General features: G+C 48.6%; 1 protein-coding gene across 2 annotated transcripts in view; it reads right to left on the bottom strand.

Moving 5' to 3' along the window:
• Positions 1-23,841, bottom strand: part of HK1 (hexokinase 1) — an 87,027-nt gene that overhangs the window by 16,125 nt on the left and 47,061 nt on the right. For both annotated transcript variants that reach the window (XM_074382345.1, XM_003928651.4), the window contains exons 5-13: positions 21,443-21,538; positions 20,444-20,543; positions 20,170-20,353; positions 12,202-12,357; positions 8,880-9,113; positions 4,017-4,321; positions 2,009-2,157; positions 1,685-1,804; positions 175-270 (exon numbers count right to left, since the gene is read on the bottom strand). In XM_074382345.1, the coding sequence (XP_074238446.1) occupies positions 175-270; positions 1,685-1,804; positions 2,009-2,157; positions 4,017-4,321; positions 8,880-9,113; positions 12,202-12,357; positions 20,170-20,353; positions 20,444-20,543; positions 21,443-21,538 (1,440 nt within the window). The remainder of the gene's footprint in view (positions 1-174; positions 271-1,684; positions 1,805-2,008; positions 2,158-4,016; positions 4,322-8,879; positions 9,114-12,201; positions 12,358-20,169; positions 20,354-20,443; positions 20,544-21,442; positions 21,539-23,841) is intronic.

Below are 23,841 nucleotides of genomic sequence, written 5' to 3'. Positions count from 1 at the left end.
CCAGAATGGTCTCGAACTCCTGACTTCGTAATCCGCCCACCTCAGCCTCCCAAAGTGCTGGGATTACAGGTGTAAGCCACAGCGCCCAACCTGAATTCTTTACAACAGGCAAATACAACTTTTAGAACCTTCAAAAACAGTAAAGGTTTTGAAAAACATTCTTTTAATAGTTACCTCTCTCCTTTTTATCGCATCCCTTAATAAGGTGACTACATCGTGCCCCACACAGTCTGTTGCCTTAAAACCCTTTGTCCACGTGATCAAGATTCCCTGAAACATAAAAAGCACCAGGAGAGTCCTGTGTAATTAACCTAGAAGGGGAGAATACAAAATTCCAACCCTCCCTCCTGAGCCAACAACTGCTGAGGGCTTACAACATCAGAGACAGAGTTCAAACATATGAGGACAAACCAATAAAATATGAATAGACCCTCCTGACCATCCTCACAGGGGTCTGAAATGATCCCACTTCACAGATGAAGAAAACGAGGCACATCAGGTAAATAGCAATGTCTTAAGTTCACTCAGCAGACGGCTTTCCTGGACAAGAGCCCAGATCCTGATTCTGGTGCTGCCACAGGCATAACCTGCTGTACCGAAGAGTCTGCTGATGCTATTACTAAAGGATCCCAAGAGTTTAGCAACACTGTGACTACCTAAAGTACACTTTAGGTTTCACGGGATTGAAGTTACAGCACTTGCTGGGGAAAAAAGTACCCTGGGTGTGTGCTCACTATGATGAATCCAAGGTGAAGGTGTAAGAGAAGTGCTTTAAAAACAAACAAACAAAAAAACAACCCTCAAGTTTTCATAGATTTAACTGCTGAGATCTAAAAAGGTTTCAGAAGAAAAAAGTCCCACGCCAGTGATGTGACTGGAATAACTGGTTTAAAGAGGCAGGTGGCCCTACCTAGCTCTCCTAGGGCTGCTCATTAAGCCTGAAACCCTGGCCTAAAATCTACCTCCAGGACTCCTGCCGGGTCACTTCTCCACCTGTGACACCCAGAGCTACCTGCAGCTATTCCAACATAACTGGCTGGCTCTTGCCTCCGTGACTCTGCACCATCAGTTCCTTCTGCCCGGAATCCACTCCCCAACCCTGACTGCATGGAGCTGGAGCCACTGGTGTTAAGGACTCAGCTCCCCAACTAGACTGTGGGCTCCCAGAGGACAGGGGCTGTAACCTTCAGCTCTGAGCTCAGCACTCAGCAGTCAGCAGGTGCTCAAGCTGTGATCCTGGGCCCTGATTCATCCCATATATTGAACAAACATTTATTATCTTGTCTGACTGGACCCTGTGCTAGGGTGTGCAGAGATACAGGTCCTCGCTCATGGAATACCACTAGCAGAAACAAGACACTGTCACTAATAACTAACTGTGTAAGAAGTGTTATAAGCAAGGCAACCATCAAAGGAAAAGAGGGCACAGAAGAAGATGAGGTTCTTTTTTGCCTGGAGGATCAGAAGACTTCCCAGGAAAGGTGACTACTTTCAAAAAGAAAAGAAGAGAGAGAAGTCTCAGGATGTCCCGTAGGCTGTGAAAGAAAGCCTGGCTCAACCCACTGTGACTGTGACTGTCATCTAGGAATGACACTGAGGCTGGAGAAGCCTCAAGGGCCAGCCCACCCGGGCCACAGGGGACTCAGTGCTGCCTGACGACTCAGCCCTGAGGACAGACACTCACCGCATCCAGACTCGTCTGCTGGCAGGGAAATGAGAACGTGAAGCCCAGGGGCATCCTGGGGCCTTTGATCCCCATGTAGTCCAGGAAGTCAGAGATGCAGGTGACAATGTGATCAAACAGCTGCAGGAAAAAAGAAAGGATCACCCATGCTCTCTGTGGTTTTATCAGTGGACATGGACCAAGTGTGTACACACACACACACACACACACACATGCATGCATGCAATTACACAAATGCATGGCTGTGGGAAGATTTTGGTCATCAGGTGACTGCCAGTGCCACTGGTCGTGTGGCACACACGCACTGTGATTCTGTAATCTCACCTCTTCCCCAGTGCCCTGCATGATTTCAATAGGAATGGCGTAGATCTTGTTGTGCATTTCCACTGTTCTCTTTTTCCCACTACGGATTTTCACCAGCAGCACACGGAAATTAGTTCCTCCAAGATCCAAGGCCAAGAAGTCGCCATGCTCTGTTGCAGTCAAAAACGTAAAGGATGTCAGGAACAGGAAAAGCCAAGTGCCTCTTGGAAGCCAGTAACCCTCAGACTCCAGACTTTCAAGGGGAGAACCGCCATAGCAAACGCAGTGGAGAAGCTGCAGCTCCTCCCTTTAGTGCACGGCACAGATTTAGAGGAAGAGCGGCACTACATCCCTGACCACCACAGACTTCCAGCCACACTGGGAGGGAAGCACGTGAGTAGATCACCTGCTACAATACACAGACTTCACCAGGGCTGCAACAATGAAACCTCCTACAAAAATTAGTATCTATGAGCCGGGCGCGGTGGCTCAAGCCTGTAATCCCAGCACTTTGGGAGGCCGAGGCGGATAGATCACGAGGTCAAGAGATCGAGACCATCCTGGTCAACAAGGTGAAACCCCGTCTCTACTAAAAATACAAAAATTAGCTGGGCATGGTTGTGCGTGCCTGTAATCCCAGCTACTCAGGAGGCTAAGGCAGGAGAATTGCCTGAACCCAGGAGGCGGAGTTTGCGGTGAGCCGAGATCGCGCCATTGCACTCCAGCCTGGGTAACAAGAGCGAAACTCTGTCTCAAAAAAAAAAAAATTAGTATCTATGTCAGGGTGTGGGGTATTTGCAAAAACAGCCGCACCGTTCCCTTCCCTAAATGTGCAAAATCCTTTGCAATGTGACTGCAGCTCCTCCCACCAAAAGATGGAGTCAGTTTCTCCTCCCCTGTGATCTGGCCCAGCCCTAGGATTGCTTAAGCCAACAGAGTATGGCAGAATCAAAGCTGAGCCTACCCCCAGCCTGGGCCTGCAGAAGGCTTTGAGGTCTTCCCCTCTCCCTTGTAACCCTTGCTGCTAGCACTTAAACAGCCAGGTGGCCCACTGGAAGATGAGACACAGGGCCAGGTGCCCCTGCACCCCAGCTGACAGCCAACTGCTGGACATATGGGAAAGGGTGTCTGAGATCCGCCTCCCAGCTGACCCACCAGCTGGCTGCAGATGCAGGAATGAGGCCGGCAGAGGTCAGCCAAGCCTGGCCCTGATGAACAGAACCATGCAACTGACCCATAGATGTGTGAACAATAATCAAGGGTGGTTGTTTCAAGCCACTAAGTATGAGGGTGGCTTATGATGCAGTATTAAGTAACTTACACATAGGACACATTCCTGTCACAAACATTCATTACTCCAAGGACCCACCTGAAAAGCTCTTCAGATTCCTCATAATGCTCAGCTCCAGTGAAAACTACCAAGGTTAGCATAAAGGGTTGGGTTCTGTTCTCCAGTTTCCCTGAATGCGACACTCCCCAGGCCCTGAATGCCTCATGCATACTCTTATCAAATTTAAGAAGGGTACACTGAGTGTTTCTCCTTCTGTTGGCTCACCGTGGCTGTGGGAGAACCTAATCAGTACTGTGGCATTTGCCCAGCTTTTAAGAAAACTTCTTTTTCATTCATTCATTCATTCATTCATTCATTTGAGACAGGGTCTTGCTATGTTGCTCACACTGATCTTGAACTCCTGGGCTCAAACAATCTTCCCACCTCAGCTTCTTGAGTGGCTGGGATGGAAGGCAAGCACCACCCTGCCCAGTAAGAGCACTATCGTGAGCAGAGCTGGTTTTAGAGATAAACAGCACTTGCCAGGGAGGCCTGACCAGGAGCATTTAACCTCCCTGAGTCACACATACGACAAATCAGTTAATAAAAATGGAAAACAGAGACCCGAGGGAGTTTCTAGCTCTTACAAAATCATGCATCACCAGTGCAAAGGCATCCACTTTGAATCCAACCTCCCTCGCTGTGGCTCAGTCCCTGGCAGAAGCAGGACACGCTTGTCAGCCCCCTGCAGGCCCTCACCGGTCCCATCCGGGGTGCTCCGGACGAAGGAGGGCAGCATCTTGACCACGGCATTGTTGTGCGTCTGCTTCCGCAGGCCCAGCTCCATCTCGGCCCGCATCCTCTTCTTCACCTCCAGCAGCATGTCCTTCGTGAGGTGGAAATGAGCCAGGGTCTCCTCTATCTGCCGGTGCTGCTCAGCCAAGCGGTAGGCCACCGCCGTCACCATGGCGGCCCCCTTGCCGCTGCCACTCTCCGAGAGGAGGAAGCGCACATCGGAGTCCGGCACCAAGCGCCTCAGAGTCTTGTGGAAACGCCGGGAATACCTGGGCGGGGGGGGGGCATGCCGCAACAGCTGGACTGAGCATCTACTGGGGACCTCTGGCCACCCTTTCTTGCTCCACTCTTTAATTATTTTTTTAAATTTTATTTTATGTTTCTGAGACAGGGTCTTGCTCTGTCGCCCAGGCTGAGTACAGTGCCCCGTCTCCACTAAAAATAAAAAAAATTAGCTGGGCATGGTGGCATATGCCTGTGATTCCAGCTACTCGGGAGGCTGAGGCAGGAAAATCGCTTGAACTAACTGAGCTCGTTAAAATGCTCAGATTAGTAACGGGTGCTGAGAAAGGGTTCAATAAATAATCACTCTTGTTTTTTATTGTCACTTGTCTCTTTCCCTCGCCACATAAAAGTCTGGAGGTTTCTCAGTGGCTAGAAGAGAGCTTTGGGACAGGAGCTCATTGCTGCCTCAGCCTCCCAGGTTCAGGTGACACTCTCACCTCAGCCTCTTGAGCAGCTGAGGCCACAGGTGTGCATGTCCACGCCCAGCTAATTTTTTTATATTTTTAGTAGAGACAGGGTTTTGCCATGCAGCCCAGGCTAGCCTCAAACTTCTGGGTTCAAGCAATCCACCTGCCTCAACTTCCCAAGTGCTGGGATTACAGGCATGAGCCACTGTGCCCAGCCTAATTCCACTTTGTACACTTGCTTTTTTCATTACACAAATACACATCCACATTACACATTACACAAATAGTGCGAACTGTAGAAAAGTTAGCAAATGCAGAGAGGTAAAAAGGAAAAATGAAATCGTTCATAATCACTCATAAAAAGAGAAGATTCTCATTATCACATGAGTATCACATACAAAAAATTCCAGGTCTAGGCCAGGTGTGGTGGCTCACACCCGTAATCCCAGCACTTTGGGAAGACAAGACGGATGGATCAAGGTCAGATGTTCAAGACTAGCCTGGCCAACAAGGTGAAACCCCATCTCCACTAAAAATACAAAAATTAAAAAAAAAAAAAAAAAATACAAAAATTAGCCGGGTGTGGTGGCACGCGCCTGTAATCCCAGCTAACTCAGGAGGCTGAGGCAGAATTGCTTGAACCCAGGAGGCGGAGGCTGCAATAAGCCGAGATCATGCCACTGCACTCCAGCTTGGGTGACAGAGCGAGACTCCAACTCAAAAAAAAAAAAAAAAAAAAAGAAAAATTCAGGTCTAAAAGATTTTTGCCCTCCACCATGACAAGAAGATAATACAGCACAGTGGTTCAAAAGTACGCTGTTCAAAAGTCAGATGGGGCCAGGTGTGACGGCTCATGCCTGTAATCCCAGTACTTTGGGAGGCCGATGCGGGCAGATCACCTGAGTTCAGGAGTTTCTACTAAGAATACAAAAATTAGCTGGGCATGGTGGCATATGCCTGTAATTCCAGCTACTTGGGAGGCTGAGGCAGGAAAATCGCTTGAACCCGGGAGGCGGAGGTTACAGTGAGCCAAGATTGAGCCACTGCATTTCAGCCTGGGCAACAGAGAGAGACTCTGTCTCCCCCCCCAAAAAAAAAGACAGGAAAACAAGGGCAAGCTCCCCCTGGCTCCAACTCAGGTACCTTGAGCAACTGACCCTGGAGTAAATGAGGGTCTCAGTATCTGGGTGGCAGTGACATGGGAGGGACTAACCGAGCTCATTAAAATACTCAGATTAGTAACGTGCTGAGAAAGGGTTCAATAAATAATCACTCTTGCTTTTTATTTTCACTTGTCTCTTTCCCTCACCACATAAAAGTCTGCAGGTTACTTAGTGGCTAGAAGAGAGCTTTGGGACAGGCGTGAGACAGAACTTCCTCAGAGCCTGTGCTCTGCTGTGTGGAGGAAAGGCCAACAAAATGGTTTCCCCAAAACATTAACAGCAGTCAACTCCAAGGGGTGGGATATTTTCATCACTTTTTGAACTAGCTAAAGTTTCTATACTGAGTAAATATTACTTGTGAAATAAGAAACATTTCATCAAAGTTATTTATTTAGTTATTTATTATTCTTTTTTTTTTTTTTTTGAGACGGAGTTTCGCTCTTGTTACCCAGGCTGGAGTGCAATGGCGCGATCTCGGCTCACCGCAACCTCCGCCTCCTGGGTTCAGGCAATTCTCCTGCCTCAGCCTCCTGAGTAGCTGGGATTACAGGCACGCGCCACCATGCCCAGCTAATTTTTGTATTTTTAGTAGAGACGGGGTTTCACCAAGTTGACCAGGATGGTCTCAATCTCTTGACCTCATAATCCACCCGCCTCGGCCTCCCAAAGTGCTGGGATTACAGGCGTGAGCCACCGCGTCCGGCTCAAAGTTATTTTTTAAACTGTGATGAAAAGAGTTCTGGGCTCGTAGGGGTGACTGCACAACAATACGAATGTACTTAATGCCACTGAAACGTACACTTAATGGTTAAGATGGGCCGGGCGGGCACAGTGGCTTATGTCTGAGCCAGCACTTTGGAAGGCTGAGGCAGGCGGATCACTTGAGGTCAAGGGTTCAAGACCAGCCTGGCCAACATGGTGGAACCTCATCACTACTAAAAAAATAATAATAATAATACAAAAATTAGCCAGGTGTACTGGCATGCACCTGTAATCCCACCTACTAGGGAGGTGGAGGCAGGAGAATTGCTTGAACCTGGGAGGCTGAGGTTGCAGTGAGCTGAGGGCACATCACTCTACTCCACTCCAGCCTGGGCAACAGCGCAAGACCTTGTCTCCAAAAAAAAAACAATGGTTAAAATGATATGCTTTATGTTATGTGTATTTTACCACAATCTAAAAAAATTTCTAATGTGATACTGCAAATCCCTAAGCTTTCTTGACCAAAAAATTAGCCAAGAAATTACGAAGAAAAAAGAAAGAAATGACTAATAAAATAATTTCATTATTAAGAATTTTACAAATACTTCAGAATTATTTTAGCCGGGCATGGTGGCTCACACCTGTAATCCCAGCACTTTGGGAGGTCAAGGCAGGTGGATCACCTGAGGTCAGGAGTTCAAGACCAGCCTGACCAAAATGGAGAAACACCATCTCTACTAAAATCACAAAATTATCTGGGCATGGTAGTGCATGCCTGTAATCCCAGCCACTCGGGAGGCTGACGGAGGAGAATTGCTTGAATGTGGAAGTGGGAGATGGCAGTGAGCTGAGATCGCACCACTGCACTCCAGCCTGGGCAACAAGAGTGAAACTCCATCTTAGCCGGGCACGGTGGCTCAAACCTGTAATCCCAGCACTTTGGGAGGCCAAGGCGGGTGAATCACGAGGTCAAGAGATCGAGACCATCCTGGTCAACGTGGTGAAACCCCGACTCTACTAAAAATACAAAAAATTAGCTGGGCATGGTGGCGCGTGCCTGTAATCCCAGCTACTCAGGAGGCTGAGGCAGGAGAATTGCCTGAACCCAGGAGGCGGAGGTTGCGGTGAGCCGAGATTGTGCCATTGCACTCCAGCCTGGGTAACAAGAGTGAAACTCCGTCTCAAAAAAAAAAAAAAAAAAAAAAAAAGAGTAAAACTCCATCTTAAAAAAAAAGTACAACCCATGTTGTCACAGGACAATGAGGCCCCTGAAACTAAGGTGAGATGGCATGAGGACTGGCTGGGGCCACTGACAGACCAGAAGGCGGCGTGGGGAACAAAGCCCCTCCTCGCCAACTGGCACAACTTACAGCTCCTGCCACTCTGACTCTCAGAGGCCAAGCACCAACAAGTTGCCCATTTTAAAAAGTAAAGTATAAGGGCTTAGAAGATTTTAACAGGAGCTTCTGAAACAAGAATGTAGGTGCCGCACCTATGACCCAAGGTCCTCCTGATGAAATGAGGATGAGAGACAGACATATTCCACCCAGCAGGGCTGGCAGCTCCAGAAATCTCCATCTCGACTTTTGAAAGGGTGAGGTAACAACAGCACAGAAGCAACATCAGCAAGAATCAGCTAAGGGTGATACTTCCCAAGGGGGCAACGCTGACCTTACTGCCCAGAACTAGGCATGTTCTTTCTTTCTTTCTTTCTTTTTAATTTTTTATAGAGATGAGGTCTCACTATGTTACCCAGGCTGGTCTCAAACTCCTGTGCTCAAGCCTCTTTCCTGAGCCACTTTTTTTTTTTTTTTTGAGACAGAGTCTTGCTCTGTCGTCAGGTACCAGGCTGGAGTGCAGCAACACGATCTTGGCTCACTGCAACCTCCACCTCCCAGATTCAAGCAGTCCTCATGCCTCAGCCTCCCAGGTAGCTGGGACTACAGGCACACGCCACCACATCCAGCTAATTTTTTTTGTATTTTTAGTAGAGACAGGGTTTCACCATGTTGGCCGGGATGGTCTCGATCTCTTGACCTCATGATCTGCCCACCTTGGCCTCCTAAAGTGCTGGGATTACAGGCTTGAGCCACTGCGCCCGGCCTCCTGAGCTTCTTAAAGTGCTGGGATTACAGACATGAGCCAAAGCCCCCGACCAGCATTGTCTTGTCTTCCAAAAAACATTCACTAGGTACAAAAGTCTGATCTCTGGAGAAGGTCCCTACCCACAATGGGTACAGAGTGCCAATGATGGCAAAGGGCAGACTCACTGTGGGTGCGTCTTGTAAAGAGAGCCGTCGACACCAACCGTGGTCCGAAGCCTAGGTGTGCCCTTGTTATCACGCAGGCGGTTTAAGATGGCGCCCAGCGTGGCAGCCACCAGGTTGGCCGAGCGAAACGAGACAATGGTGCACACGTGTTGGACCGAAACACAGTCATCATCAGACGGCTCCACTCCCAGGCGGGTCAGGATTTCTTTGGCATTGTGCAGACCTTCCTTATTCCTGTGAAGTTAGAGGCCAATATTGATGCATTAAGGACCACACCAGGCAGTGTAAAGCACTGAGGCTTGAAGGTGCTGGAAAGGGAGAGTCCCACTTAACCGTGTGTGTGGCATGAGATGAAGACTGTGCCTGAGAAGAGCCTGACAAGGGTTCTCCTCCCTAAGACATGCCAGGTAGTAATAGGAAAAACTGCACCAGGCTCCATTATGGCAGGCCAGCACCATGAAGAGAAGTGGAGAGGTAAACCCGTGTGGCCTCTGAACAGGTGGAGAATGGCTGCTACCATCCAGGGCTCATGAGGCTCGGGAGAATCCCCCACTCGCTGGGTCTGTCAGCTGCCCCTGGATGCTTACACATCCTTCCTAATGTCTCTCAAATTTCAATTTTCTATATATGTGTCTTGTGTATCTTTTATTGGATTCATTGTGAAGTACTTTACAGTTTTTTGTTATTACTGTAAATGATGTCTTTAAAATAAACATTCATATATGTACATATATATATACACAAAAACACACATATACACTGTCTTTGCAGCTCTCCTGTAAACCTAAAATTATTCTAAAATAAAATGTATTTTAAAATATGTACATATTTTTATTATTGCTGAAATACAATTGACTTCTGTATCATATTTCCAGACATCTTTTTAACCTCTCCTGTCCTTTTCATTTGTCTGTATTTTAAGGGTATTCCATATAGACTTTTACCATTTGCAAATAACGACAATTTCACTTTTTTTTTTTTTTTTTTGAGACAGAGTTTCACTCTTGTTAGCCAGGCTAGAGTGCAATGGCGCGATCTCGGCTCACCGCAACCTCCGCCTCCTGGGTTCAGGCAATTCTCCTGCCTCAGCCTCCTGAGTAGCTGGGATTACAGGCACGCGCCACCATGCCCAGCTAATTTTTTTGTATTTTTAGTAGAGATGGGGTTTCACCATGTTGACCAGGATGGTCTCGATCTCTTGACCTCGTGATCCACCCGCCTTGGCCTCCCAAAGTGCTGGGATTACAGGCTTGAGCCACCGCGCCCGGCCTAATTTCACTTTTTTGATTCTCTTTAATTTCTCTCTTTCCTTTAAAAAAAAAAAAAAAAAAAAAAACCACTGCCTAAGACTCCAGTACAATGCCAAATAGAAAGTGGTGATAATGTCTTACGCCTGACTTTAGAGAATGCCTCTACCATCTGTTCTTATAGGATCTTTTTAATAGTTTTTTTGGAGATAGCCTTTATTACAATATACATGCTTTGTTGCGCTAGCTGGGTTTGTGTTTCTTGGTAACCAAAAGGAAGGCATGCATTTCCTGACTTGGCCAGTGACTTTCAAGACAAGCCACAAGTATTCCGCTCCCTTTTCTTCCCAGCCACTGACAGACTCATGAAAAGGGAGGACTAGGCCGGGCGCGGTGGCTCAAGCCTGTAATCCCAGCACTTTGGGAGGCCGAGGCGGGTGGATCACGAGGTCAAGAGATCGAGACCATCCTGGTCAACATGGTGAAACCCCGTCTCTACTAAAAATACAAAAAATCAGCTGGGCATGGTGGCACGTGCCTGTAATCCCAGCTACTCAGGAGGCTGAGGCAGGAGAATTGCCTGAACCCAGGAGGCGGAGGTTGCGGTGAGCCGAGATCGCGCCATTGCACTCCAGCCTGGGTAACAAGAGCGAAACTCTGTCTCAACAAAAAAAAAAAAAAGAAAGAAAAGAGAGGCCTAGAAATGCAGTAGCAAGGCTCCCTGGTAATTGTAGCTTTGCGTCTATTGTTCTTGAAGGAGAGGGATCACCGAACAAACTCCAACACATGGATTTGGCCGAAGAGTTGGTCCAGATAAACCCCTTTCCTCTTCCAGCAGCTGCCTCCTCGAACCTCGAAGAGAGATGATGCAAATCTTTTTTCTCAGGAAGCAGAGCTATGAAGCACTGGTTCTATCCAAATTTCTGGGACCACACAGAGAGAAACGGGAATGACGGCTTTGTGCAGAGATAAAATGGCATTCCTTGCACCAAAGACAGCGGCAAGCTAGCTTATCTTTATCCAGGTGGCCTCACATGGCTACCAGCAGTCTCCTTAACCAGGAATAGAGCCTTCTACACGTGGGGACCAGCAACAAGACAAGAGTGCTTTAGACTTGGAGGAATCAGACTACATCAGACTGCCACCGTGATCAAGGTTACCTGCTTCCCTCTCTACATGAAGGCCCGTGAGTTATAGTTAAGACAGAGAATTCTGGGTTTCTCATGTGATGCCAAGGGGCCACAGTCAATTGCTAGCAGGCTCTGTCCTTCGTTCCAACTGTCCCATTTCATCTGTTAACCAGTGTTTCCCAAACTTGCATGCCAGGGCACATTTCTGGCTGTTACCAGGTTTCCCCTGAAAGAATATGTGTGTGGTGGGGAGAGGGTGGTTTCAAGCACAAAAGTAGTCTGAAAAATGACAAGTCAGTCAATGAGAACTCGGTTTTCTTTAATGTGTTGACGATACTATAAATCTGTATTGTTTTTATACTTTATACCTTTTATTCTTTTTTACTGTCTGTATTTATTTTACCATAATACTATAAAATGAAAGATAAATGTGCTGCATTCCCAATCCTATTGGTCAAGGAAGCAAGGAGCACCTAATTAACATCTTGAGGTTACTACGGTACCCTTAGTGCCCTCAACACAGTCTGGAGAAGGTCTCCAGACTGGAAGTGGAAGGTGGAATTCCAAAAACCCAAGCTCTGGGCTTCACCAGCTCCTTGCTCAAATTGTCTGCTTCCTGGATGCTAATCTTACCCTGAGTGTGTGTGGAGAGTGGGGGTGACGGGCTGATGGGTGTGGGAGAGGAGGCTGCTCTTGCAGCTAGACAGGAAAATCATCTTTGCACTGGCAGCTAACTAGGTCATTCTTTAATGAATGGCCACAAGTGCCTGCAGGGAGGGAGTCCAGCTCAGAATGGGTCAGCTAAGAGTAAGGGGACATGGACCCAGAAAGCCATGACACTCTTGAAGGAAAATCAACCAAACTTGGATTCAAGAAGTAACAAGGGACCTATTGCTGTTCTCTGCCCCCAACACCCTAAGAAAGCCTTGAGGAGGTGGCACCTACTTTTCGATGGCTGACACATCACTGGTGTTAAACTTCCCTCTGGTGAGCAGCTCCGGGGTGATCCGCCCTTCAAATAAGAGGCCCTCCTTGGCCATCTTGACCAGGATCAGTCGAACCAGCTCTCCCAAGTACATGCCACTGACCATCTTCTCAAACCTGTGGGAGAAAGGCACACCAGCACTTGTCAGCCTTCCTCCACACCCCACACACGAGGGCTGGGACAGACACAAAAGGAATAGAGAGCCTGACCCACCTCTCAGCAGACCCCAGCCTTGCTGGCAGGCAAGACCATACTCTTGCATGACTGAACAGCAGAGGGAGAGGGATCAAAAGCCAAACCAATTCTGGAGAGGGCGGGGTCATCCAGACTCCATGCCTGTGCCTAGGAGAACACCATGGGCAGGAGCAGGCAGGGAAGGCTGCCTAGAGGCAGGGGGAGCGTTCAGATTTAGACTGCAGATGTCAAGAAGGTCCCAGACAGAAATGTAAAAAAATATGATAATCTCCTCCTAAACTGTATGCTATAATTTTCATTTTTTACCTTTATGTATTTATTTTATTTTATTCTTTGAGATAGGGTGTCACTGTCACCCAGGCTAGAGTGCAGTGGCACAATCTTGACTCTCTGCAGCCTCAGCCTCCCAGGCTCAAGCCATCCTCCCACCTCCGCCTCCTGAGTAGCTGGACCACCACGCCTGGCTAATTTTTAAAATTTTTTGTAGGAGGGGAGTCTCATTACGCTGCCCAGGCTGGTCTTGAACTCATGGGCTCAAGTGACCCTGATGCAAGCTACAGGACCTGGTGTATGCTATACTTTTCAAAGAACTTTCAGCTCCATTCCTACGGGAGACCCCAAGCCCTGTGGAAAGGAGGTGGCCATGAAGCTTTCTCCCCATTTCCCAGCTCAGAAAGGGTAAATAGCTTCTCGAAGGGAAAGGCAGCCACTCCTCCAGGGGCTGCTGCTGGGACATTTGTTAGGCATCTCCCTGGCATGATTTTCTCCTTCTCCGACCGGACAAAAGGACCAAGAATTTGTTTTGAGAAACTCACTCCTCCCCTCCTGATGTTACCCTAAACTCCAGGGCTGGGCTCTGAGTACTGACAACCAATCGGCTCACCCCACTGCTCCAGCCCCTTCAGACACCGGCCAATCACAAAATGAGCCCAATGCTGCATGGGAGAGGCGGCCCGGTGGAGCCCGAGAGAGAAACCAACACGCAATGCAGAAGGCCTCGCCAGGCCTAGCCAAGAGCTGGTGAGAACCAGGGCTCAATGCCATATCTGAGCCAGATTCAGCCCCAACATCCTGGCTGACCAGGGGCCAGGAGGAACCCCCGAACAGGGCAGATTGAAAAGGTAGGCACACATCAGAGTGGTCAGCGGCTCCTCGTCGGGAACCCAGCTGGCACACCCACAGCTGGCTGTGACACAGCAAAACAATCTGTTCCAGCCAGAGCCGCCGAAGGGCCAAGGATGCTGCCTGAACCTGAGCACCCGGCCCTTAACCATCAGCACAGGGTGCAGAGTCTCCTTAAAAACACAGACCACATTGTTCCTGCTCCTGAAAGAACCAGACAGGACTGCCTGGCTGCAGCCACGCAGAGGATCCCTGGGAGGAGAGTGCCCTTCTGAGTCTGGTGCCGCCCCCAGGCTCCGGTGGGAACAGCCTCTGTGTAGTCCTGAATGGGAATCTCAGCGCTGGTGGAGCCCTGGTGGAGCCACTACTCACCTTGGCCTCCCTACCTGTGCAATGAGGATACTGACTGCTTTATATGGAGGATATGGGTTAATACAGGTCAGACGGTGCTACAATATCTGGCTCATAATGAGAGCCTGTGGCCCTTCCTGTGTGTCTGACACTTTTCCCAGCACTTTACCTGTATTAACTTATTTCATCCTCATTACAGCCCTGGGAGGGAGACATTAGCATTATCCCTATCTCACAGATAAGGAAACAGAGGCACAGAAAGGTTATGTAACTTGCCCATGGACAGGGCTAACAAGTTTTGAATTCAGTTAGATGTAACACCAGAGGGTGTACACAGCGCATTTCCACCTGTCTCATGGACAGTGTCACTCAATGTTAGCTGTCACTATCATGGTAGCAGCCACGTAGGACCACCCCTACCCCAACCTCTCTTCCTGTTCTCCTCTCTAGGCAGCCTTCCCTGTTGGGCAGTGTGACAACAGAAAGGGCATTCCCCCTTAGGATGGGCTAACATCAGCCTCCTGGCACCCTCTACCCGCTGCTTTTCCCTCTGCCTTCTAACAACGCCCAGAACAATCTGTTCCTTTTTCTATATGGCCTATTACATACATGGATATTGATACCCCCTTTTCCAGATAGAGGCCCATGGCCAGGGTCTGCCCTTTCCCAGTCCCTAGAGGCCCTGCTAGAGAAGCAGAACAAGCAAATAGCACCTCTCACAAGCTTCTCTCTGTTCAAGCCAAGGCTCATGGAGACCAGCTTCTGTTCCAACAGCATGCTTCCCATCTGTTCAAGTGAAATTAATGAAATTGAGCAAGTCATGATCTGCCTCTTGGGGCATGCCACCTGTGATAACTCAACAGTTAATACCCGGGCCCTTATCTTTGTGATAACTGAACAGGTAATGCCCAGGTATCTCGGCAGTCAGACACCTATGACCACAGACAGGTAAGGAGGGGCAGTGCAGCGGGATTTCAGCCACCCTGCCTGCTGGTGGGCCCAGGCAGGGCTGAGATGGGGAAGGGGAGCATCAACAACCACAAGGAGTCGTGGGCAGGGACCTGCACACTAATAAGTAGTCCCCGGCAGCCTGGGTCAGCTTCAACTAGAAGCCCAAGGAAAGAAAAGAGACAGAGGCTCATGGCCAAGCAAACCAGGATCAGACCTGCCGAGAGATTCTATGGAGCAGGCAGAACCACAATAAGAAAAGGCATCACTCCATCACCGTCCAGGCCAAAAAGTTCTCCCAACCACCGACCACCAGCATTTGCTGCTGCAGTCATGGCTGTTGCTATGCTGTTCTGTTGGGTAGGTGTTCTGCATTTGGAAGGATGTGATAAGGAATCACAGGGAAAAGGGATTCAAGATCCCAGAGATTCCAGACACAACACAGAGCAAGACCAGAAGAGCAAGAAGTCCAAGCAGGCCTCATACCTCCTGTAGCTCATACCTGTAATGCCAGCACGTTGGGAGGCTAAGGCAGGATGATCACCTGAGCCCAGGAGTTCGAGACCAGCATGGGCAACACAGGGAGACCCAGTCTCTACAAACAATTTTAAAATTAACTAGGCATGTTACTTCTGCCTGTGGTCCCAGCTACTCAGAAGGCTGAAGCAGGAAGATCACCTGAGCCTGGGAGTTCAAGGCTACAGTGAGCAGAAATCACACAACTGCACTCCAGCCTGGGCAACAGAGTGAGACCCAGTCTCAAAAAAAAAAAAAAAGGCCGGGCGCGGTAGCTCAAGCCTGTAATCCCAGCACTTTGGGAGGCCAAGGCGGGTGGATCACCTGAGGTTAGGAGTCCGACGGGTGGATCACAAGGTCAAGAGATCGAGACCATCCTGGTCAACATGGTGAAACCCCGTCTCTACTAAAAATACAAAAAATTAGCTGGACATGGTGGCGCGTGCCTGTAATCCCAGCTACTCAGGAGGCTGAGGCAGGAGAATTGCCTGAACCCAGGAGGCGGAGGTTGCGGTGAGCCGAGATCGCGCCATTGCACTCCAGCCGGGGTAAGGAGAGAGAAACTCAGTCTCAAAAAAAAAAAAAAAAAAAAAGCTCAAGGAAACAAAAGGGAAGACTTACAAATGAAATAAAAGGTGGAGCTAACTCCACAGTATAAGACAAGTATGTGGCAAGAATACCAAAGGCCTGGAATGTAAGAGGGAGAGGGAGGAAGCCAAAAGACTGATCCTTTTTAGAAAGAGACCTTCTAGCTCTGGGGCAAGGTGGGGCTCCTGAATACTCAAAGCAGGTTCCTCTGCTGCCTCCCAAATGCTGTAACCACCAATGAAGGAAGGCAGGAGCCACACAGCTATTGTGGAAATGTCTTCCCTGTCCACTGTGTACAGTAGATACTCAGTTAAATGCTAACTTCAATCAGAGCAAATGGAATGAGTTGCTATTGGTGGTCTAGAGCCCACTTAGGCACTGAGAGCCTTTGCACAAATCTAACAAACCAAGGTTTTAAAACGTGGTTAAAGGCTGGGCATGGTGGCTCAAGCCTGTTATCCCAGAACTTTGGGAAGCCAAGGCGGGTGGATCACCTGAGGTTAGGAGTCCGACACCAGCCTGGCTAACATGGTGAAACCCCATTTCTACTAAAAATACAAAATTAGTTGGGCATGGTGGTGTGTGCCTGTAATTCCAGCTACTCAGGAGGCTGAGGCAGGAGAATTGCTTAGAACCTGGGAGGCAAAGGTTGCAGTGAACTGAGGTTGCATTATGGCAAGACTTATCGTGAAACAAAACAAACAAAAAACAAAAACAAACAAAAAAACTTGATTAAAAATTGGAATCGCCCAGGGAGCTTTTACAATACTGAAGACTGGCCAGCCCAGGCCAACTGATTCATTGCTGAGAGGATGCCTGGACATCAGTATTTTTTTAAAAGGCCCCTATGTAACTCTAATGTGTACTCAGAGATGAAAAATCACTCCCTAGATCCTCCCTGATGATTTTTCTCCATAAATGATAAGAAATGCCTCTTTATAACAAATCGTTTATTGCCCATAAGAAGAGATTCTAGAAGCTCACTCTGAAAACCTCAAACTTTCAAACCTCAAACTTTCAAAAATCCCCAAACCTACGTCAGACCACACCTCAACAAAGAGTCTTGGGCCACCTCTGTCCTGTCCTAGGGCCTTAATTTTCCCATCAGTCAAATGTAGTAATCACCTTTCCCTGCCATACAGAGTATACAACGGCTTTCAAGAACTAGGCATTCCAATGAAAAAAGACTGAGGGAAGATCCAAAGATTCAGATAAAAGCCAGGGGGCACAGCAAAAATGTGCTCAGGCAAAAAACTCTTTAGCCTACAGCCTATTTCCAGGAATATGTGATGCAACCTGAGAATCTGCCATTTCCTCGGAATTGTTCTCAATGAAACCTGACTTACAGTACGCAGTAAACTGATGATAATGCTTTGGCTGTGTTTCCACCTTGAATCTCATCTTGAATTCCCATGCTGTAGTGGGAAGGATCCAGTAGGAGGTAACTAAATCATGGAGGCAAGTCTTTCCCCTGCTGTTCTCGTGATAGCGAGTAAGTCTCACGAGATCTGATGGTTTTATAAAGAGGAGTTCCCCTGCACAAGTTCTCTCTTTGTCTGCTGCCATCCATGTAAGACATGGCTTGCACATGTGAGGCTTCCCCAGCCACGTGGAACTGTAAGCTTATTAAACCTCTTTCTTTTGCAAATTGCCCAGTCTCAGGTATGTATCAGCGGTGTGAAAACAGACTAATATAACTGAGAAACATACTGGAGCAAAGAGACTCTGCCCCAGCCTTTCAGTTTCTCATCTGTACCCCCATTTAGCCACCCACTCATCTCTCTCATCAGTCATCAGCCACGCATCAATGCATCCATCCATCCATCCCAAAAATATTTGTTGCAAACCAACCGTAAGCACAGTTTATAGTTTAGCCTTGGGATACAGTTCATCTCTTTGGAAAAATTCAGAAATACATCAAGATGTACAGCAGAGAGATACAAGTTTACACCCAAGCCATGCAGGGTTCCCAAACTAAGGCCAAAGATAAGGGCCTGGGCATTACCTGTTCAGTCATCGAGAGTGGCATGACCCACCTGCACTGCTAAGAAAACAGACTTCTCGTTAAGCGACTGATAGTAACTACAGGTATATAACCTCTTATCTGAAACCCTTTGGGGTCACATGCACTTGGGAATGTGGAGATTTGAGAACTTTAGAGATGTGATAGGGTATACATGCCACATGTCACAGAATACCCCCAGAGGTGCCTGAGGCATCATGCCAGCAAGCACATTCAGGTCTCTTCAGTGAGACAGGCACAGTAATAACTTCATGCCAGTGGGGTCAGGTCGATGGATTGGGCGGGGTGGGGAGATGGTAAAAATACCTCTGACTGTCAAAGCTTTGGAACTGGGGCCTTTTGTCTCCAAGCTGGTGCCACAGGCTCAGCCTGCAATGGAGATACTCAACTCTAGGTGTAAGAACTTGGGAATTCCCTCACTGAGAAACCTAGTTTACTCGCTGATGCCACCTCCAGTGGTGGGGAGCTCGCCACTGATGAAAATCCATTAATTTGGGTGGAAAGGCCAACTGTCCAGCCTGCAGTATTGAGATCTTTTGGGTGATACGTTTCAACATGGCTAGTAAACTCCTATTTCCCTCTGACATCAGGATAAGGGCTATTAGGTCTACAGAGTCAGTCAGTGAACATCTCCCTATAGGCCGACAGCGTCCAATTCCAGGATAAGGCTGCTGGGAGGCTGGGTCAATCAGACAGAGCAAGCAGCATGCCAGCATCACAAAGAAATGTGAGCAGGCACTTCAGGAATATAAGTGGCTCAGAGAAAGCAATACGCACTCTAGCCTGAATAATATCACACTTACTTCTGTAACCAGGAGCTTTCCACAGCCAAAAACAACCTGCCCGTACATCTGATGTTCTCTATCAATGTTGATGTGTCTATTCATGCTTGACATCGAAGAAGGTTGCTCCCTAACATCTATATGACTTATACTCTTCTAGCCTGACTCCTCTGCACAACAGCTATTTGCATGTCTGGCCTCCTTCCCCATCTAGATTGTAAGTCTTGGGAGGGAAGCTGCTATTGTGGATCCTCAGAGCCTAGCACAGAGCTCAGCATATAGTAAGTGCTCAATAAATGTGTAATGAATGAATGGACTCTCATCTCCCTTGCTCAGAAGATGGCCCACATACTATATGGCCTCTCTTACCATGAACAGCAACACTCGTGACTACACTATAGAGAAATTTTTTAAACCTTATATTTCAGCTAATATTTCTGTGCTTTGTGGGAGAAGCATTTTTGAACCAATTAATATCTATTAATTTTTGTGCAGCAGGGGATAATTTGAGGACTTTTGTTTTCAGGGGCTACTGAGCTCCTGGACTCCCATTCACATCTTGATCTCCTTCCCTGGCCATCAATACCCACTCAACTCTAGCCCTGTTCGCCATCACATGGGTTCATTGTGAACTCCACACCAAGCTGCATCAATGCTTCTGTGCTTTTCATTTTCAAGATGTTTTACAAGGACACAATCATAGATAATTAAACAAAGAGAAGATTATTTTAAAAGTGCTTTTCAGCTATAGACTCTACAGCTGTGCATCTCACCAAACACGGAGCAACAAATAATGCAAAATTGATGGGCTTTAGGCTGGGCATGGTGGCTCACACCTATAATCCCAGCACTTTGGGAGGCTGAGGCAGGTATGAGGTCAGGAGTTTGAGACCAGCCTGGCCACTATGGTAAAACCCCATCTCTACTAAAAATACAAAAGTTAGCTGGGTGTGGTGGTGCATGCCTGTAATCCCAGATACTCAGAGGCTGAGGCAGGAGAATTGCTTGAACCTGGGAGGCAGAGGTTACAGCGAGCTGAGATTGCACCACTGCACTCTAGCCTGGGTGACAATGAGACTCCATTGTCCAAAAAAAAAAAAAAACAACAACAAGTGACAGGCTTTTCTGTTTGTGATCACTTGGCTTTATGCCCCTTTCATCTGCCATCCCAAATCTTTCATTAAATGTCCCCTAAGTCGGCCAGGAACGATGGCTCACGCCTGTAATCCCAGCACGCTGGGAGGCCAAGGCGGCTGGATCACAAAGTCAGGAGTTCGAGACCAGCCTGACCAACACGGTGAAACCCCCGTCTCTTTAAAAAAAAAAAAAAAAAAAAAAAAAAGAAAGAAAAAAAAATGTCCCCTAAGTCACATATGTGGTTAGAAGCAAAGTCAGAGACTCACAGCTGTTTTCCAGGGTTGAGGGATCCTCTGTCTATCTCCCTGTCAAACTCCGTCCGGATGTCTTCTAAGGATCCATCATCTCCAAAGGCTCCCCATTCCGTGTTGATACACATCCTCCCCTCGTCTCCTTCCACCAGATCAATGTGCCTCAGTTCCTCCATGTAGCAAGCATTGGTGCCAGTGCCTGGGAGGGACAAGATCAGAAGCTGTGACCACACAAGGGAGAGGGTGCAGATGGGCCAAACAAATGGATGGGCAAAGGGGAAGACGTTACCAATGATCAGGCCGACTTCACACTGCTGGTCGTCATAGCCACAGGTCATCATGGTACCCACCGTGTCGTTCACCACAGCTACAATGTTGGCATCATAGTCCTGGCAACAGATAGCGGGGTGTCACTGTCCACTCATACATGGGAGCAGAGATCACACACCTTAACGGCACTTGGCAGGAGTGCTCCTGCTTTCAGAACCCCTGCTTTTGTGGGTGGTGCTGGTTTCATTACAGCTGGTACTCAAATTAACTAGATCAGAGTGCGGTGATTAAATTATAAAAACCTCACAGTTCCCTTAATTATCTGGCTTAAGAGTCTTTGGGGGCCGGGCGCGGTGGCTCAAGCCTGTAATCCCAGCACTTTGGGAGGCCGAGGCGGGTGGATCACGAGGTCGAGAGATTGAGACCATCCTGGTCAACGTGGTGAAACCCTGTCTCTACTAAAAATACAAAAAATTAGCTGGGCATGGTGGCGCGTGCCTGTAATCCCAGCTACTCAGGAGGCTGAGGCAGGAGAATTGCCTGAACCCAGGAGGCGGAGGTTGCGGTGAGCCGAGATCATGCCATTGCACTCCAGCCTGGGTAACAAGAGCGACACTCTGTCTCAAAAAAAAAAAAAAAAAAAGAGTCTTTGGGTAGTGGATTTTACTCATGGAGCTACATTCCTCTGCAAACCTCTTCGGGAGGTCCACATGCCCGCTATAAGGCGGGCCCTCTGCTCTTCTTCTAAGCACAGCAGCCTGTATCCATGGCACCTGCTTCCTGAATGGCCCAGCACTCCTGTCAGTCCCTGCTCCGGGCCTGGGTATTTGGGCAGCACCTCCGAGAGCTAGCTTTGCACCATCCCTATCCCTCCCTACCATTCCACACTGTGGACCCTCAACTCTCCCCCGCCTGGGTGTTCAGACTTTGGCACAGGAAGAGTGCTGGTTTGTTTTAGAATGCAGCCCTGCTTCCCACACCCCGGCATGGCTGAAGCTGAGGGCCCAGTAGAAATTACCCCTCGCTTTTTTATGGCTTTGTTGAGCAGCTTGACCACATCTGCTCCTTCCACGCCGCTCGCTTTAAATCGCTTTGTCCAGGTGATCAGGACGGCCTGCAAATGAGAATCAAAGGGACAGGATGAGGGATGGGAGGTCTCCAGCACCCCAAGGCCCTGAGCACTGCTCCAGGACAGGGATGACGCAGAGCCCCACAGGGGCCAAGTGGCTCCTCCCAGATCATACTGGGCTGGGCGAGGGGCCTGGAGGGGCCCAGACTCAGTTCCATCTCCTGATCATCCACACCATGGGCTTCTCTGGGGGTGAAGATAGGGCGGGGAGAAACATGCTATAGGGCGGGGAGAAACATGCTCACAATATCCAGCTCACTCCAAAAGATAGCAAGTGGATGTGGGGACAGTAATGCTACATGGCTTGCCAATCTAACTGGATGCCAACTGCACAGCCAGACCTATTTAAAAACGGGGCAAGAGAAATCCCTGGACCCTTTCCCCGCTTCCCAACCAGACCCCGGCTTCCACAGCCCTGGGAAAAGAAAGCCAGAGCCAAACTGGAAAGAGAAACAAAATGCTAAGATAATCCTTGGCTGCTGAGCTTTTAAGAGCCAGGTCCTAGAGAGTTAGGGAATAATGTAGACTACACATGATTTGCGCCTCTTCACTAGCTTTAGGACTTAACCTCCATTTGTAAGTGGTGACTCCCCTATTTATACAGAATGATTCCATTTTACTTTGCGTATTAGCAGAGAAACATCAAGGATAGGCATCCAATGGCAAACATTTTATAATTTTATATTACTCCTATAGTTTCACATATTGATTTTGTTTTATTTAAAAAAAAAAAAAACAAAAAAAAAACTAGGTTGAGCTGGGTGGCTCATGCCTGTAATCCCAGCACTTTGGGAGGCCAAGGTGGGTGGATCATGAGGTCAAGAGATTAAGACCATCCTAGCCAACATAGTGAAACCCCGTCTCTACTAAAATACAAAAAATTAGCTGGGTGTGGTAGCATGCGCATATGGTCCCAGCTACTCAGGAGGCTGAGGCAGGAGAATTGCTTGAAGCCAGGAGGCGGAGGTTGCAGTGAGCCGAGATCATGTTACTGCATGCCATGCCGGCCTGGCGCCTGACAAAAGAGCGAGACTCTGTCTCAAAAAAAAAAAACTAAAAAGATATGAGAACATAAAAGTAATTGTTATGCTTGGCTGCTTTCCTCTGAATGGGGAAAGTCACTATAAATGCGGCAGATCTGGAAGATTCGTGGTCCGGGTCCTGCAGGCCTGCAGAGGCAGCCCAGGGATGGGATTCTGTGCACATGACCCAGCTTGCACCGGGGAGAGCAGCCCTTGGTGAGAACTGGTGGTTCTTTGCTCAGCAGCAACTGAGCTAAGTCAGGAACTGCAAAAGCCCTGGACGCTGTCGGCCTCCCCTCAACCAGCCCTCTTCCTCCTCCAAAGCCTCAGAGAACCAGGTGTTATGGGACAAATGGCGGGGATGGTGGGGAGAGTGGGGGAGATGGCAATCTGGAGACCTGATCCTACTTCACACTTTCTGCCTGTTTCCTGCCAGGCAACTCCTTTCACTGCTCTGGGGTTCACTCTGCTCCTCCAAATCAGGGAGCTGATGTAGAAGTGAACAATCTTGAAGGTCTCAGCCAGCCCTATGCACAAGCCTCTGGACAGGAAATTGAGGATCCGTGACCCACTGGTACCACAGCAGGTACCTGACCCAGCCTAAGAAGCATCCTCCAGATGCAGTGAAGGCTGGCAAGTGGGACGTTCCCCACCTTCGGCTCCTTCTCTGTTCACAATGGCCGAACCCAGGCATGTCTGCTCCACCCTGCAGGCTCTCATGCCCATGAGGTCATTCCCTCCCAGCTCCTGCAACACTTCTGTCCCTGGAAGGCTGTGCCTTCACAGGGAACAGGTCCAGTAACATTGAACCTCAGCACTGCAGGAATACAAAATAAACACATTCTGGCCATTCTCTCCCAGGGCCTAGCCCATGCCCGGCACAGGGACGGCACTCAGTTGATACTGCAGAGAGCACATGTGAACAACGGTGACACACAGTCCACCAAAGTCTCTTCCTCCCAGGCTCACCTCTCACAGGGAACGGGGAGTGACTGTCATGTGTCAGTTCTCAAAAGCCAAGGGAGGCCGGGCACAGTGGCTCAAGCCTGTAATCCCAGCACTTCAGGAGACCGAGGCAGGTGGATCACAAGGTCAAGAGATCGAGACCATCTTGGCCAACATGGTGAAACCCCGTCTCTACTAAAAATACAAAAAAATTAGCTAGGCGTGGTGGCACACGCCTGTGGTCCCAGCTACTTGGGAGGCTGAGGTGGAAGAACCGCTTGAACCCAGGAGGCGGAGGTTGCAGTGAGCCAAGATTGTGCC

This window comes from Saimiri boliviensis, chromosome 12, assembly GCF_048565385.1.
Source record: "Saimiri boliviensis isolate mSaiBol1 chromosome 12, mSaiBol1.pri, whole genome shotgun sequence".
Taxonomy (NCBI): Eukaryota; Metazoa; Chordata; class Mammalia; order Primates; family Cebidae; genus Saimiri; species Saimiri boliviensis.
This window is presented reverse-complemented; position numbering and strand designations above follow the sequence as displayed.